This window comes from Protopterus annectens, chromosome 11.part0, assembly GCF_019279795.1.
Source record: "Protopterus annectens isolate FY-2018-M chromosome 11.part0, PAN1.0, whole genome shotgun sequence".
NCBI classification, from domain to species: domain Eukaryota; kingdom Metazoa; phylum Chordata; order Ceratodontiformes; family Protopteridae; genus Protopterus; species Protopterus annectens.
Genome location: NC_056745.1, coordinates 207,736,447 through 207,751,374, shown reverse-complemented (window position 1 = coordinate 207,751,374; position 14,928 = coordinate 207,736,447). Strand labels below are relative to the sequence as shown.

Sequence of the window (14,928 nt, the reverse complement as noted above, 5' to 3'; positions counted from 1 at the left end):
AGGGTGGGAGAGGGGGGCTAAGAAGGGCAGGTACTGGCTGCTAGAGACTCACGCACAGGCGAACTATAAGACCCTTATAGGAATACCAGAACAGGAGCCTAATTTGCAAACAAATCTATGCCCAGAACCTACTTTCTTTCCTTGGTAGAGGGTACAGTATAGGACAGGCAGTTTCAATCAATCACAAGAGGGTTGGCAGGTTCTTCCGGCACCAGGAGGATTTACAAGAAGACTGGAAACAGTGTAGTTCAGCTGGTAAAAATCTTTCTTCAGAAGCAGCAGATAAGTCATCTTTAACAATGCTGACCCAGACAGAAAAGCATCATAAGCAGCTTCATGAGGATATTCATGGTCAACATAACGTTGACATTCATCAGCATGACAAATTTCTGGAGGGTTCATCTGCTTGTCTGCAAGCTTGCTACTCAGAATTTCAGAAATCTGCAAAAGGGTTCCTGCTCTTGGGAATGAATATTCCTTCCAGGTCACTCTGGCAATGATTTTTGTGTCAATAACACAAGGGAAGAGGCAACAAATATTATTCTTGAATTCACTGTAGCTTTCTGGAAGAGGTCTGTAGAATTTCTCATGGAGGTACAGCAGATCAAGAAACAAATTGTGTCCAACTAGTGGCTTATGAGGCTTAACGAGAATTCTGAAAAGGTTAGTGAAGCCCCGGGCAAAATTCACTGCTTTTTCAATTAGGGTGCAATCTGCACTTGTCTCAAGTATTTTGCGCTTCTCAACACTGACTTTATACACAGCCACCTCAGTTGTGCTTTTCAGCTCTGTCCAGACAGTTGGGATTGCTCTTCTTAGAATAATCTGCAAGTCATAAACCTGGAGCCCTGATCATCCAGACAGAACAATGGAACTGCCCTCCTCAGCTGTCACAATCCATTCAGTAACAACATTAATAAAAGACTTCAACTGGTCTCCTGACAGTAACCTGTAAATGGCAAATACTCCTGTGGCCAGCTTATTCTGATTGGCTTTAGTTGACTTGATGAGGGCCCTCAATTTCTTACTAATGCTGATCAGGGATGATTTTTCTACTTGAGATTTGGCCTTTTTTTGTATAAGTCTCCTCCTTTTATTGTATAGTTTGCTTATGGCCGGGGTCCACCAGACTGGTTTCTTCTTGCTTGAGGAAGGAGTCTTGGTTTTATTTGGGATAGCATGGTGAAGATGTATATAAAGTGCCTTGGTGTAGGATTCTGCATCCTGGATATCATTATCCTTCTGCAAGGGGAATAGTGAAGCTTTCCACTTCTGACGCAAGTAGTTTGAAGTTTGCTTTGGAAAGGTTTTTTACGATGGTTTCTTTGACTGGGGGAGGTGGAGGGGTGAGGACGTCCAGGGTTTATCAGTTTGTGGTCTGATCTGACCAGAGAGGGAGTGATAACGGGTGTGGTACAATGGGCGCCCATATGCCTAAATCCAATATGTTGTCCCCTCTAGTGGGAGAGCATACCAGTTGTTCAAGGGCATTTGAATTTATAAATTCTATGAACCGCTGGGCATAGGAGTTAGAACTTTGGTAGTTCACCCAGTCCATACCAGGGTAGTTGAAATCACCCAAAATTATGGTGTTGGGTAGGACCCTTATATTTTCCAATGCCTCAAGGAATGCTGAGTGAGCATCTTGGGACATGGTGGGCGATCTATAACAGGCTACGACTTGAAATGTGGTTTTGCCTGCTGATAGTTGCGCATGGATGATTTCTGGGGCATCATGCTGCGCCACTAACCTGGAGATGTGGGTATCCTTGATGAATATGGATACACCTCCGCCCTTTGTACTGCGATCCAGTAACTGAGGCCGGAAGGTATGATATGAATTGTAACCTGGTAGTGTTGGGGTGCTCTCTGGAGCCTTGAACCAAGTTTCCATCACTGCACAAACATCGATTTTCTCCATGCTGAGGAGTGCCTCGAGTGCATGCATTTTCAGGTTGAGACTTCTGGCGTTGAGTAGCATTACCCTTAGTTTTTGGTTACCTGTGCTGGTTACGGTGGTTGGTTTGTCCTTTGAGCCATAGGCACTCCTCCAGGTGTGAATTTGCAATTCCCCATCCATTGATCTAAATTGCAAGTATTACATAACATTTATTTTTCTTCTTCATATACCTTCCTTCCTAGTATACGTACTGTAAATATGCTACAGTGCTACAACTCTAATACTTTATCTCCAGGATGACATTTCTCTTGGTAACCATGTTGTTTTTCTTTACTTCATTCATTGTTGATATGTCTGTTGTCTGTCTTACATTTCTGTCTTATTTTGTCTTATTGTTATGCAAATATGGAGCTTTTCTCCCCAGGCCTCTGCTGTAAATGGACCTGGTCCAGTCGGACTATCCCAATAAACAAATGTAAAATAAATAAAAATAAATAAATTTGAAGAGAGCCAGGGCGGGGCTCTGCTTAATGTGTATAGGAAGCCTGTTCCAAGGAAGGGGCAATCTCTGAGATGAATATCTGTCTCTCCAGCATGTTTTGCTTGAGTTGCTGATTAAGTTTGGATCCCTAGATCAGGTGACCCTTGTGCTGTTTGACTTGCGAATGTGTAGCAGCTCCATCAGGCTGAATTTGTGAGTGCCTTGAAGGTCAGGCATAGGTCCAACCTTAATAGTCTGTAGAAGACAGAGTGAAGGGATATGACGTTTGGTCTATCTACACAGGACATTTTGTTTACATCCTGTATTTTCTTTGTGAGGAACCTTTGAGGTCACTCTAGCTGCTATAAGTACCTAGTCAAGTACATGCAAAATGGCACTTGTACTCGATTACTGGTCTAATGAGGGTTCAGTACAGCAGGGCTATAATTTCCTTGGATCGGGATGCCAAACCTTTATTTATAAGTTGTGTCACACAGAAGGACTTCCTCACCACTGTGAACATGTTTCAGTCAAAGCTCAGGCTACTGTCTACCTGTGTACCTGTGTACCTAGATCTCTGACCTCTAAATCTACTCTTAGGGGGAATGTTAGTGATGTTGTAATTTGAAAGGGTATTTGAATTCCCAAAGTGTATGATACTGCATTTTAGTTTTAGGCCACGGTTCTAATACCAGTCATTTGCTGATCTAGATCCTCCTGAACGATATATAGGGGATTCAGTGATTGCCCCCAACTTGCAGTCATTGGCAAACGTTGTCATTTGCAGCCTTCCACATTAAACTTTACCTCAGAGAAGTATAGTCGGAACAGGAGTGGTCCCAGCTTGGAGCCCTGTCGCACACCACTAGTAACTGGCAGCTTGCAGGATCTGGATTCACCCACTTTAACCATGTGTATCCTGTCCATGAGCCAAACTGGCTACCATCTGGTGACACAGGGATTTAAGCCCAGTTTCAAGAGTTTATAATACTTAAGAAGGGAATTGTGTCAAATGCCTTGGCAAGGTTGAGGTAGGCTGCATGTACTGTTTTACCCTCATCCATGGCCTTGGTGAGTTTTTCAAAGAAATCCACCAGTATCAGTAGGCATGACTTGCCCATGACAAAGCCGAATTGGGTCAGGTCCAGTGTTTGGAGGTTTCCTATATTATTACTTATCAGGTCCCATGATTATTCTTTCCAAGGCCTTACATATAACACAAGTCAAACTTGTGGTCTAAAATTTACCAGGTTAGTAGATGGTCTCCCTTTATGCAAAGGGATGACTGTTGCTGTCCTCCATTCCATTGGGATAAAGCCAGTCCAGAGGCAGCAGTTAAACAGAGATCCTAATGGGCCTGATAAGTCCTGATTTTAGCTATTTAAAAGGAAACCTGGTATATCATATGACCATGGGAATTTACTAGGCTAATGGACCTAGGAATCTTACAAGCCTAGCCAAGTTCTACCCTTATTTCCATGATCAGCATCTATTGCCCCTGTCCAAAAGGGACAAAGGTGGAACCCCTGGGGTGAATTTACAGTTACCCAGCCAATCGTCCAGACTGCGTTTGAAGAGGGTCAATAAGTTGCTCTGTTTGACATGAAGTGGGAATCTGTTTCAAAGGTGTGGTAACCGGTGGGAGACAAATCTGTCCCTCCAGCAGGTTCTATTAATGTCACATACCAGGTTAAGGTCTTTAGAGCGAGCAACCTGTGTGCCATTTGACTTGTAGATATGCATTATTTTCAATCATGCTGGATCAGAGACTGCCTTATACGCAAGACAGAGATCACCTGTGACTAGTCTATATGAAACAGAATAAAGTGACAGTGATTTCAGATGATTCATATAGGACAGATGCTGAAGACCTTGAATTTTTCTTGTGAGGAACCTTTGTGGTCTCTCCAATGGCTGCAAGTGCTTGGAAAGGGTACATGCCAAAAGGGGCGTTGTACTCAATTATTGGCCTGATGAGGGAAGAGTACTGGGAGGTTATAACTTCTTTTTTTTGCTGGAGGCAATGCCCTTACTTATGAGATGAGCAAATACAGAATGCCCGTCTTACCACTGTGGAAACATGGTGATCAAAGGTAAGGTTGCTGTCAACCTGTGTGCCAAGGTCTCTCACCACTGAGTGCGTACTTAGGGTGTTGCTATTGATGTGGTAGTTAGCAGGAACATCACTCTTACCGAAAAGGATGTCAGGCCCCACTAAAGCCATGTTTCTAGCTTTAGAGAAATGTGGTGACAATCAGCAGTGGAGTGGTGGAGGGTATTTCTTGGGGGAGAAATAGGAGTGATGAGGAGGTGAAATTTCAGCTGAATTTGTCGGCTAGCAGATTTGCTATATCTTCTGGCTGAGTATAGGTGATGTCATCTACAACTAATTCCACACATTGCTGGGTGTTGCACTTAAGACTGCGAACATAACTGAAAAATGCCTTATGGTTATCCCTAGCTTTGGAGGCTAGTTTTACCTCAAAGACTACTGTCAGAGACTTGACTAGTTCCCTGATTCACTTGTTTAGGCTAATGAAGGACATTTTTCCCCTGTTGTGCATATTCCCCTCTTACTTCTCAACAGGATTTTCTTTCTTTTGTTGTACAGCCTATTAATACCAGGGCGTCAACCACGGTGGCTTGTTTTTACAATTTGACCTGGGTTCACTTCAGTCTTGTACTGACAATTCTATGCAGTTGTTTACACAGTAGTACAAGGCTTGTGTGCACGCCTCTGCAAAGGCTTCTGTGTTTTCTGGATTTGAGGGAGCTTGAAAACTAGCTATGCCTTCCCTTAATGGGGCGAGTTACCTTAGAGTAGTTCTTAAAGTTTTTGGGGTTAGGTAGGAGGACTAGCTTTATGTTTGTTTAAAGGGAGACCGCTTTGTGATCTGATCTTACCAGTGATGACATCACACGAGGGGGGGGGGGGGTGCAGCACTTTACCATCAAGGATATTTGATACCCTAGTGGGAGTGCAGACTAGCTGTTCCAGGGTATTTGAATTTACAAAGTCAAAAAATCTTTACACTTGCATGTTAGTATGTGTGTGTCATGTATGCCTCCCAATTAATGGAGGGGTAGTTAAATCACCCATGAGTATGGCACTGGGCTGGATGGTGAGTGATTCTAGTAATTTCAGGTACGATATATAGGTTTCCTGGTTCATGATGGGAGACCTGTAGCTAGCAAAAATATGGTAATGGATTTTTCCCACGGTTAGTTGGACTTGGAATAGCTCAAGCATGTCATATTATTTGACCACCCCTGAAGTGTACTTATCCTTTATGCAGATAAATACACCTCTACCTTTTGCTCTTTCACATTCAGTGGGTGGTCGGAGGGTATGAAAAGCATTACAGCCATGCACTGCCAGAGTGCTTCCGCGGCTTTGAACTACGTTTCAGTGAATGCACAGATGTCAGCATTCTCCAAGGTGAGGGCAGCTTCCAGGGAGTGCAAACGGTCTGCATACTGGAGTCGAATCTGCTTCCACTCTGCTTTTTCATTTAGCTCAGTGAGCTTACACCTTGTGCCAAAGAGAAGGCCAGTAAAGGGGCATTTTAAGCTTAACCAATAACTTGAGGTCAGAATCAAACCCTGTACTTTGTGTCTGCAAGCTGAAGACTTTAACAATTATGCCAAACCCACCCCCTACCGAACACTCTGTCCCTAGTTGCCTTACAGGTCCTGGGGAAGTTGAGATTATGGTCTTCATCAGATCTAAGCTTTCCTGTGAGCCATAGGTAGACAGAATTCCCACCAAATTATCTTCAAGAATTGTTGGAAAGCTGTGGACAGCCACGAGCTGGAAATGGACAAGAACTGTTGGAGGCAAGGCTAATTTACCACTCTCTAAAACACAGTGTTCCCTAAAATGGACACCGACCACAAATCCTGCCAAAGAGTGGTATGGAACAGAAAGTCCCTAATAAGTCTGACGTCCCCCTGGTGCATCGCTCTTAAATGAAAAGGCTTCACTGAGTTAATCTTTGACCAAGTGACCCATGCCCATTTTCTGTGGAGTCCTGTTTGCCCTCTTTCCATTCCTACAAGAATACATAAAAAATAAGTAGCTGCAAAACTGCAATGGTTTGGTGATAAAAATCTGCGAATAAACATTTTGTTGTGCAAATCTGAAATGTTTAATGAATAACAGTAGATTTATAACAACGAAAGACTCATGCATACCTTTACGAGAGTAAGCACACTTTTTAAATACAAGGGACTGTAGTTAATTTTTACTGCATTCCAAAGTAGGTTGTGCACACAAACAGTTATTTTCAGTTTTGCTTTCATCCTTGGTATTGGCAGTGTCAGTTACTTTGTTTATTGCATAACTATGAACAACATGCAAACAGCTCATGATTTCAGGTATCAGTATAGATGCAAGTCTATACTAGTTTAAACTAATAGCTACAGACAAAGAAAAATAATGGTCAACTTACACTAGATAATGATCGATCACCCGCCTAAAAAAAAAGAAAGAAAAGAAAAACAAAGTGAGACAAGAAAGCAAGTCTTATTTTCTTTGTATTATATATCAGATTTGGTTCATACCCTTTCAAATACATTTTCCACTATTTCTTTTGAGATGGAGACTCATCAGCCTCGTATTTATTTCCACATATTTCTCAACATTCACATGGAACTCACTCATATGTTTATAGGTAAATACCATAAGCCTAGTTAACAACCACAAAACAGAATCAAACCCTACAGTTTGTTTCTGTGAGGTAAAGACCTTAACCATTATATGCCAAACCCTCCTTCTGAATGATGCTATCAGAAAATACCTTCATACGCTTCATTTGTGTGATTCTCAAGATTCTAGGTCATACAACAAAATGCATGTTAATTATACTTGTCAATGGGCTGTCTCACTTTTCTTCTCCAGTTCAGGAATCTGTATTTGTTAGACAATCCCTTCTAGGTAACTGACAAAAGTACAGTTGTGTACAATTACCGTAAATGCAGATGTTCAAGTGTATTCACTGTTGCAGTCATTACATTTGGGTAATCTGCTTGCAGGTTGTCCTCAGTCGGCCTGATTAACAAAGTCCTGGGTCCTGTGTCGGTTGCTGTGCCTTCTTCCATGATGTCAAGTCGTCAGGGGTAAAAAACATGCAGCCGATGCCATTACATCAGAATTTCTTGCCCCAGATGTCAGGTATCCCCCAAATGGGGAGCAAATAAAATTAAAAGCACAAAAAATATACCTCCAATCCCAAAAGCAAATACACCAAAAGGGCTTATTAGCCTAGTGAAAGAAAGTATAGGTATAGTCAGAGAAAAATAGGGTACTGGAGGGAGGGTAACCAGGACTGCAACAGTGAATACACTCGAACATCTACATTTATGGTAAGTGTTCACAACTGTACTATGTTCTTTGTGTTTCACTGTTGCAGTCATTACATTTGGGTACATTCCCAAAGCTATGGTTGGGTGGAGAAAATTATACAGCATTAGAATCAGCTATAAAGTCCTGCAGGACAGCAGTGGCAAAGCCAGCTCTGGATTCAGAGAAGAAAGGTAAATGGTAATGTTTGGTGAATGTATGAACTGGGCTCCAGGTAGCAGCTTCTAGAATGTCTCTGGTAGGAACACCTCTGAGAAAGGCTGTAAAAGTAGATGTAGCCTTGGTGGAATGAGATCTGATCCCCTGGGGGATAGTTTTACCATGGTGCATATAGCAGAAACGAATACAATGGCTTATCCATTTGGAAATAGTCTGCTTTGAAATAGCCTTTTCCCTCTGCCCCTGCACCAAATGCCACCAGATTCAGATTTTCTTTGAGATTTTGTCCTGTTTAAGTAAAATCTAAGTTGTCTGTGTACATCCAATGAATGCAGAATCCGTTCCCCCCTTGTTCTGTGGATTGGGAAGAAAAGTTGGCAAATGAATGGTCTGATTATGAGCCACACTGGATACACCAACTTAGGTATGAAGGATGAATTGGTCCTGACAGACACCCTGTCCACATGAAAAATGATAAAAGGCTCCACTGCCATAACAGCCTGTAATTCGGAAATCCTTCTAGCTGAAGTGACTGCTAAAAGGAAAGTTGTTTTCCAGGATAAAAAAAAGTCTGCAGTAGCAGCTGGCTCGAAATGAGGGAGAGTGAGCTTTTCCAATACAAAATTGAGGTCCCAGGCAGGGGTTGGAGCTCTCCTGGGTGGTCTTAACTTTTTTGGCCTCTCTGAGATACTGCTTTAGCAGAGGATGAGAGAAGAGGGGAGGTTCTGTGTTGTAATGAGCTGAAATAGCTGAGGCATGGATTTTTATGGAAGAAAAGGACAGGCCCTTGTGAAGCATCTCAGTTAAGTATTGTAAAATCTGAGGAATATTGGGTACTGCTGTGCTCATCCCTTGTGATTGATTCCAGGCACAGAATCTTTTCGATTTGTCAGCATAAGATTTTTTAATACTAGGCCTTCTTGCCTCCAAAATGATATCCAGCACAGGTTTGCTGAGGGATGCTAAGGGTGAATTTAGGTGATTAGCCACGCTGCAAGATTCAAAGTTTGGAGCTGAGTGTGCAGAATTTGGTTGTTCTGCTGAGACAGTAAGTAAGGTGTCTGAGGCAGGTGCCACGGTGGAAGGTGTGACACATTGCGCAAGAGTGGGTACCAGTGTTGGTGAGGCCAGTCTGGAGCAACCAAAATCATTTTTGGTTTGTCCTGTTTCACTTTTAGTAGAACTTTAGATAACAGAGGCAGAGAGGGAAAGGCATAGACTGATAGGTTTTTCCAGCTGAAGGATAGAGCATCCACTTCCCAGGCTTTTTTGTGATGAGTACTTGTGCAGAATTTGTCCAACTGATAGTTCTGGGGTGAGGTAAAAAGATCTATGTCGGGACTCCCCCATTTGCGTGTCAACATGTTGAAAACTTATGGTTCCAGTTTCCATTCGTGTGGGTCCATAAGAGTTCTGCTTAGTTAGTCTGCCAAGAGTATTTAGCTTTCCTGGCAGGAACTGAGCTTGTAGTTGTATTTGACAGGTCAAGGCCGTGTTCCACAATACCATGGCTAGTCTGCAAAGGGGGTAGGAGTGTGTACCCCCCTGCTTGTTTATGTGCCACATAACTATGGTGTTGTCTGTCTTTATCATTAATTGTCCTGGACGAAGGTAGTCCTTGAAGGCTGTCAGTGCATTCTGTACAGCTAGCATTTATTTTTGATTAATATGAAGGTGCATTTGATTTGGGCTCCATTTGCCCTGAATGCACTTCCCTGCCAGATGAGCCCCCCCCCAGCATAGTCTGATGTGTCTGTAGTTAGGGTTTGGGTGGCAGGGGGTGGAGTGAATGGCAGTCCCTTGTTTTGGTGGCAGGCCTCTGCCCACCATAGGAACTCTAGTTGCAGGCAAGGTATGATAGGAATCATTGTTTCCAGGCTGTGACAATGTTGACTCCATAAACTTTTTAAGTACCACTGAAATTTCCTCATATGCAGTCTTGCATATGTAATTAGAAGAATGCAGGAGGCCATGAACCCAAAGGCTTGCAGAATTTGTCTTGCAGATAGCAGGGTTTTTGTGGCCACCTGTCTGAAGTAAGTTACCAAATGAATTTGCTTTTCTGGCGTAAGGTAAGCCATTTGGGCAGTTGTATTCAAGCTTGCACCCAGGAATGTAATTTTTTGAGAGGGTACCAGTTGTGATTTATTTTCGTTTCTAGTGTACCCTAGACAAGTTGGAATCCTTTTTACAAACGCCAGATGTTTTAGAGGAATGTCCCTGTTTTCTGCCTGAATTAGACAATCGTCCAGGTGAGGGTGGCCTAATGGTTAAGGTGTTTGCCTTACAAACACAAGGTACAGGGTTTGAATCTCACAGGGGATAATTGGCTAGGCTTAAAATGGCTCGCAAGGGCAGTTAGCCTAGTACTAACCTGTGAACCTGTATGGATATATTTGAATATTTCTTTGCCTGCAAAATGCAATTACCGGAGCCAGGCACTTTGTGAAGACCCTGGGTGCATTAGATAAGCCAAAGGGTAGTGCAGAGAACTGGTAATGCAAGTAGCCTGCTTTGAAGCGGAGGTATCTTCTGCAAGATTCCCTGATTGGGATATGCAGGTAAGCCTCTTAAGTCTAGAGTTACCAACCAGGCATCTTTGCCTAGCATAGGAAGTAACTGTCGAAGAGTCAGCATCTTGAATTTTGGAATGTACAGAAATGTGTTTAGAGTAGATAAGTCCAGAACTGGACGTCATGATTTGTCTTTTCTGGGTACCAGGAAAAGTCTTGAACAGAAACCTTGTCCCTTTTCCTCTTCTGGTACTGCTTGAATAGCCCCCATGTTCATGAGGGACAGTACTTGTTTCTGATTTGGGGGCAGGTCTGGCCATCCATTTGGGATTGGCAACGTATAAAAATTAAATCTGTATCCCTGGGATGCTATATTTAAAACCCATTTGTCCTGGGTTATAAGTTGCCAGTTTTCCCCCCAAAGGGGCGGCTGAAAGGTAAGTGCTTGGTAAGTGTAGAGGGAAGTCATTGAGACTGCTTACCATAGGGAGGTGTCTTGTTGTTTCCAGATTTGGAGGAGGAGGCACCCCATTGTTTTGTTCTAAAAGTCCCTTGTGACTGAAACCTGGAGCCTTTGGAATGTCTGGGTTTGACGTGAGTGGCTCTCGAAGGAACTGGAAAGGACCAGTTCTTAGGCCAGTGCCTACTAAATCTTGGAGGTTGCACTTGTAAGAAATATTTCACAGTTTGCATAGATTTAGCTTTATCTTCCATCTTTTTTAAAACTTCTTCAGCCTTATTACCAAAGAGACGGTCCTGTTGTAAAAGAGCATCCAACAATTTTGCTTTAACATGATCAGGCAGAGTTTGCTCTTTGAGCCAAGCATGCCTTCTTAGCACAGACCCAGTTACAGCAGCCCTGCAAGAGGCCTCTAAAGAATCAAAACCTCATTGCAAGGTATGTTTTCCAACTTGTTCAGCTGAATGCAATAGATCCTTTAGATCTTTATTTCCCACACAGTCAGAAATTAACATCATTTTCTGTTAGTCCCATGATATGCTGTTGATATTTAAGCATATGAAATTGACAGTTTAAAGCCCTGACTGCCAAGGGTGCAGAAATGTAAACCTTCTTACCCCATCTATCCATGGAATCTCTATCAGAAGGGGTAGGACTTTTAGCAGTAGAAGCCTTAATGCCCTTGGGACCCTGAGAAATGGTTTCAGGATCTGCAATAGAATTTTTGAAAAGGAATTTGTGGGAGTCAGGAACCCTGTAGTATCTGTCTGGCTTACAAGGAGCCGGAGGCAGAGAATCAGGTGCCATACTACATTCTGAAAAAACATCATCAACAATGTCTAGAACAGGAGGTATAGCCAAAGGCCTATGCTGAGGAAGAAGAAGAAAATCCCTAAGTCTCTTTTTAGACTCGGAGAAATCCTGACTTTCCCAGTGGAAATGTTCCCTTAAGGTATGTAAAGTTTCCCCAAAAGAAAAATCCTCAGGGGGAGAAGCAGAAGGAATGGAATCTTCTGCATCAGAGTCCTCATAAGTAGGTATAGACAAATCCTGTTCATTAGAAGAGTCAGAAGAAATAGAATCCTGTTCAGAAGATTCATAATCAATATCTTGCCTAGGCCTCTTAGAAAGCGGGGGGTTGACTACCCCTGATCAGAGTAATTAAATCTTCAGCCGTTTTGATAATTCGTTTTTTAGGCATAGGGCCTGCATATGTGGCCCAGGCGTTGGTTTTTTAGACATAGGCTTAGATTTTGGCCTTAGTTTTGAAGATGGCATCTGTAGGCCTGAAAACACCCTCAGAAGCCGGTGCCTGCACAGCGGCTCCGGACCCATCAAAGGTAGAGACATCCGTGGGTTCCATAATTGAAGCATCTCTTGGCATACCGGACACCGAATGGGTCTCAGTAGAGGCCTGTGAATCAGAAGTAGCGAAAGCGCCTCACTGAGTACTGGCAAATTGACGACTGGCTTAGGAGAAGCGTCCTCATCAGTTTTGGACCTCGACAGCCTGTTTCTGTCTTTTTCTTTGCGTTTTTTAGGTATTCCGGTAGTCAGATTGCTAACCGACAACATTTCTGGATAATTAAAGCGTGAGCCAAAATATTCAGAAGCAAAAATATACCGATATTTAATAGTGCATTGATTAAATTTAGCACAAAACCAACAGCAAGGTACTTTGTGGTCAGGGCCTAGGCAAGGAATACAGTACAAATTAAAATCCTTATGAGGTATTTGCTTTCCACAAGTAATGCAATATTAACTTTTACTGACACCTTTGCCATTGTAAAAGTTAGGACTACAGCTGAACAACAGGATACAGGCAGGGCTGCCTGGTACCAGGCTACACTTGAGGTTAAAAAACATGCTCTCATTTAAAACACAGCACTTCACTAATTATCAAAATCAGTAAGAGGGAAGTAGTTCTACCAACAAATTATTTTGTGAAAAGGTAAACATATAGTCACAGTAAGTGAACTATTTATTTATCCTCATTGCATAACCATCTGAAGCAACATGCCAACTATTTTTTCAAGTCTTCTGTTTTTCTGCCTCTCTGTATGCCTACACAGCCCATCTGCTGTTCCCTGGATAGATAAGAATATCTCTAAGCATACCTGAACAATACCACTTCCTTGCATGTTATAGGTTTCCCTCTATGACCCAGGAAACCCATACCATATATTTAAAATTATTAGAAACACTAACCATACAACCCAATACCATATTCATGGGTGACTTTAATTACCCCACTATTAACTGGGAATCCTATACAACATCAAACGTACATGTACAGAGATTCCTGGATTTTGTAAACACAAACTCCCTGGACCAGATATAGTCAATACACCAACCAGGGGTGCAACCATACTGGATCTTGTCCTCACTAATATGGGAGAGTGCTGCACACCCCACTACTGTAATGCCTTCCCTGAAAGGTTAGACCACAAAATGGTCTCTTTTGTAATAAAAATAAAACCTGGACTCCCAGCTAAACTGGGAATATTCAGGAACTATTCTAAGGCTAACCTTCTGCTATTACGTGAGAACCTGGCAAAATTTCAAGCCCCTATAAACCCTGAGAACACTTCTGCCTATGCAGAACTTTTCACAGAAACCCAGTACAAGCATGTGAATACCTGTACCCACCAGAAAGAAGTACAGAACTAACCCAAAAACAAGCCACCCTGGTGGAATCACAAAATCAATCTGATGTATAACAGGAGGAAGAAAATCATGGCAAAAAATTAGGAGGAGCAGCACCCAGCAGGATAAAAGCACTCTCATTAAACTAAACAAACAACTCAGAGGACAAATAAAGTGTACCAAAGCCAAATTTGAGGTAAGTTTGGTCTCCTGGGCCAAGGACAACCACAAAACATTCTTTAGCTATGTCTGCAATCTCAAAGGCAATACACAATTGTTTGCAGAACTCATTGTAAATGGAACCACCTATACTTAGCCAGAAGTTATAGCAAACCTCCTGGTTGATAAATTCAGCTCCAACTTTACTCCTCTCTCCCACTCAACCTACCCTCAGGAAATATCAAATATAACTCCCCCTACTATTACTAGGGAACAGATCCTTAATGCTATCTCTAAGACCAGGAGCACTGCATCAATGGGCCCAGACATTATCCCAGGATGCCTTCTAAATAGCATGAAACATAACCCATCAGGGCTTCTGGAATTAATATTTAACTGTAGCCTCCAAACAGGAATAGAGGAAGGCAACAGTCATCCCTCTGCACAAAGGTGGGTCATCTACAGACCCACAAGTCTCACTAGTCTTATATGTAAAGCCATGGAAAGAATTATCATGGAGATTAACAGAGATATAGTAAACCTCCAGACACTGGACCCAACCCAGTTTGGTTTTGTCAAGGGCAGATCATGCATACTCAACCTGGTGGACTTCTTTGAGAAGGTCACCAAAGCAATGGATGAGAGCAAAATCATTCACAATGCCACCCTTGACCTAGCCAAGGCATTTGACACAATACCCCACTCGGGCATTGTTGACAAACTCAGGAGGTTGGGTACAAACCCGTATGTCACCCGGTGGATAGCCAACTGGCTCACAGACAGGACCCAGGATGTTAGAATTCGGGAGTCCACCTCTACAAAGAGGCCAGTCACAAGTGAAGTCCCTCAGGGATCAGTCCTGGGACCACTCCTTTTTGGCATTTACTTCTCAGAAGTCAAGGCCAATGTCAGTGGTCTCTGGCTGACTAAATTTGCAGATGATTGCAAATTAGGAGCGGTCATTGAATCTCACACTGATACAAATGTTCTCCAGAAGGGACTGACACAGACAAGCAACTGATGTCAGAGTCATGGACTAAAACTAAATGCCAAGAAATGCATAATAGTATCCTTTGGGAAGTCATCCATCCTTGGTAACTATCATACTGACAACACACCCCTTAGCGCTGACCCAGTAGTCAGGGACTTAGGGACACACATAGATAGTAATCTAGCCTTTGATCATCACATGTCTGCAAGTGGTGAGGAAATCATTCTAAGTTGCGCAACTTAACAAAGGTATGGCAT

General features: G+C 42.6%; 1 protein-coding gene across 1 annotated transcript in view; it reads right to left on the bottom strand.

The window, feature by feature from the left end:
- LOC122814921 (leukotriene A-4 hydrolase-like) overlaps window positions 1-14,928 on the bottom strand; it is a 403,509-nt gene that overhangs the window by 226,730 nt on the left and 161,851 nt on the right. The window contains exon 9 of the mRNA XM_044087185.1: window positions 6,833-6,856. Coding sequence (XP_043943120.1) covers window positions 6,833-6,856 — 24 coding nt within the window. The remainder of the gene's footprint in view (window positions 1-6,832; window positions 6,857-14,928) is intronic.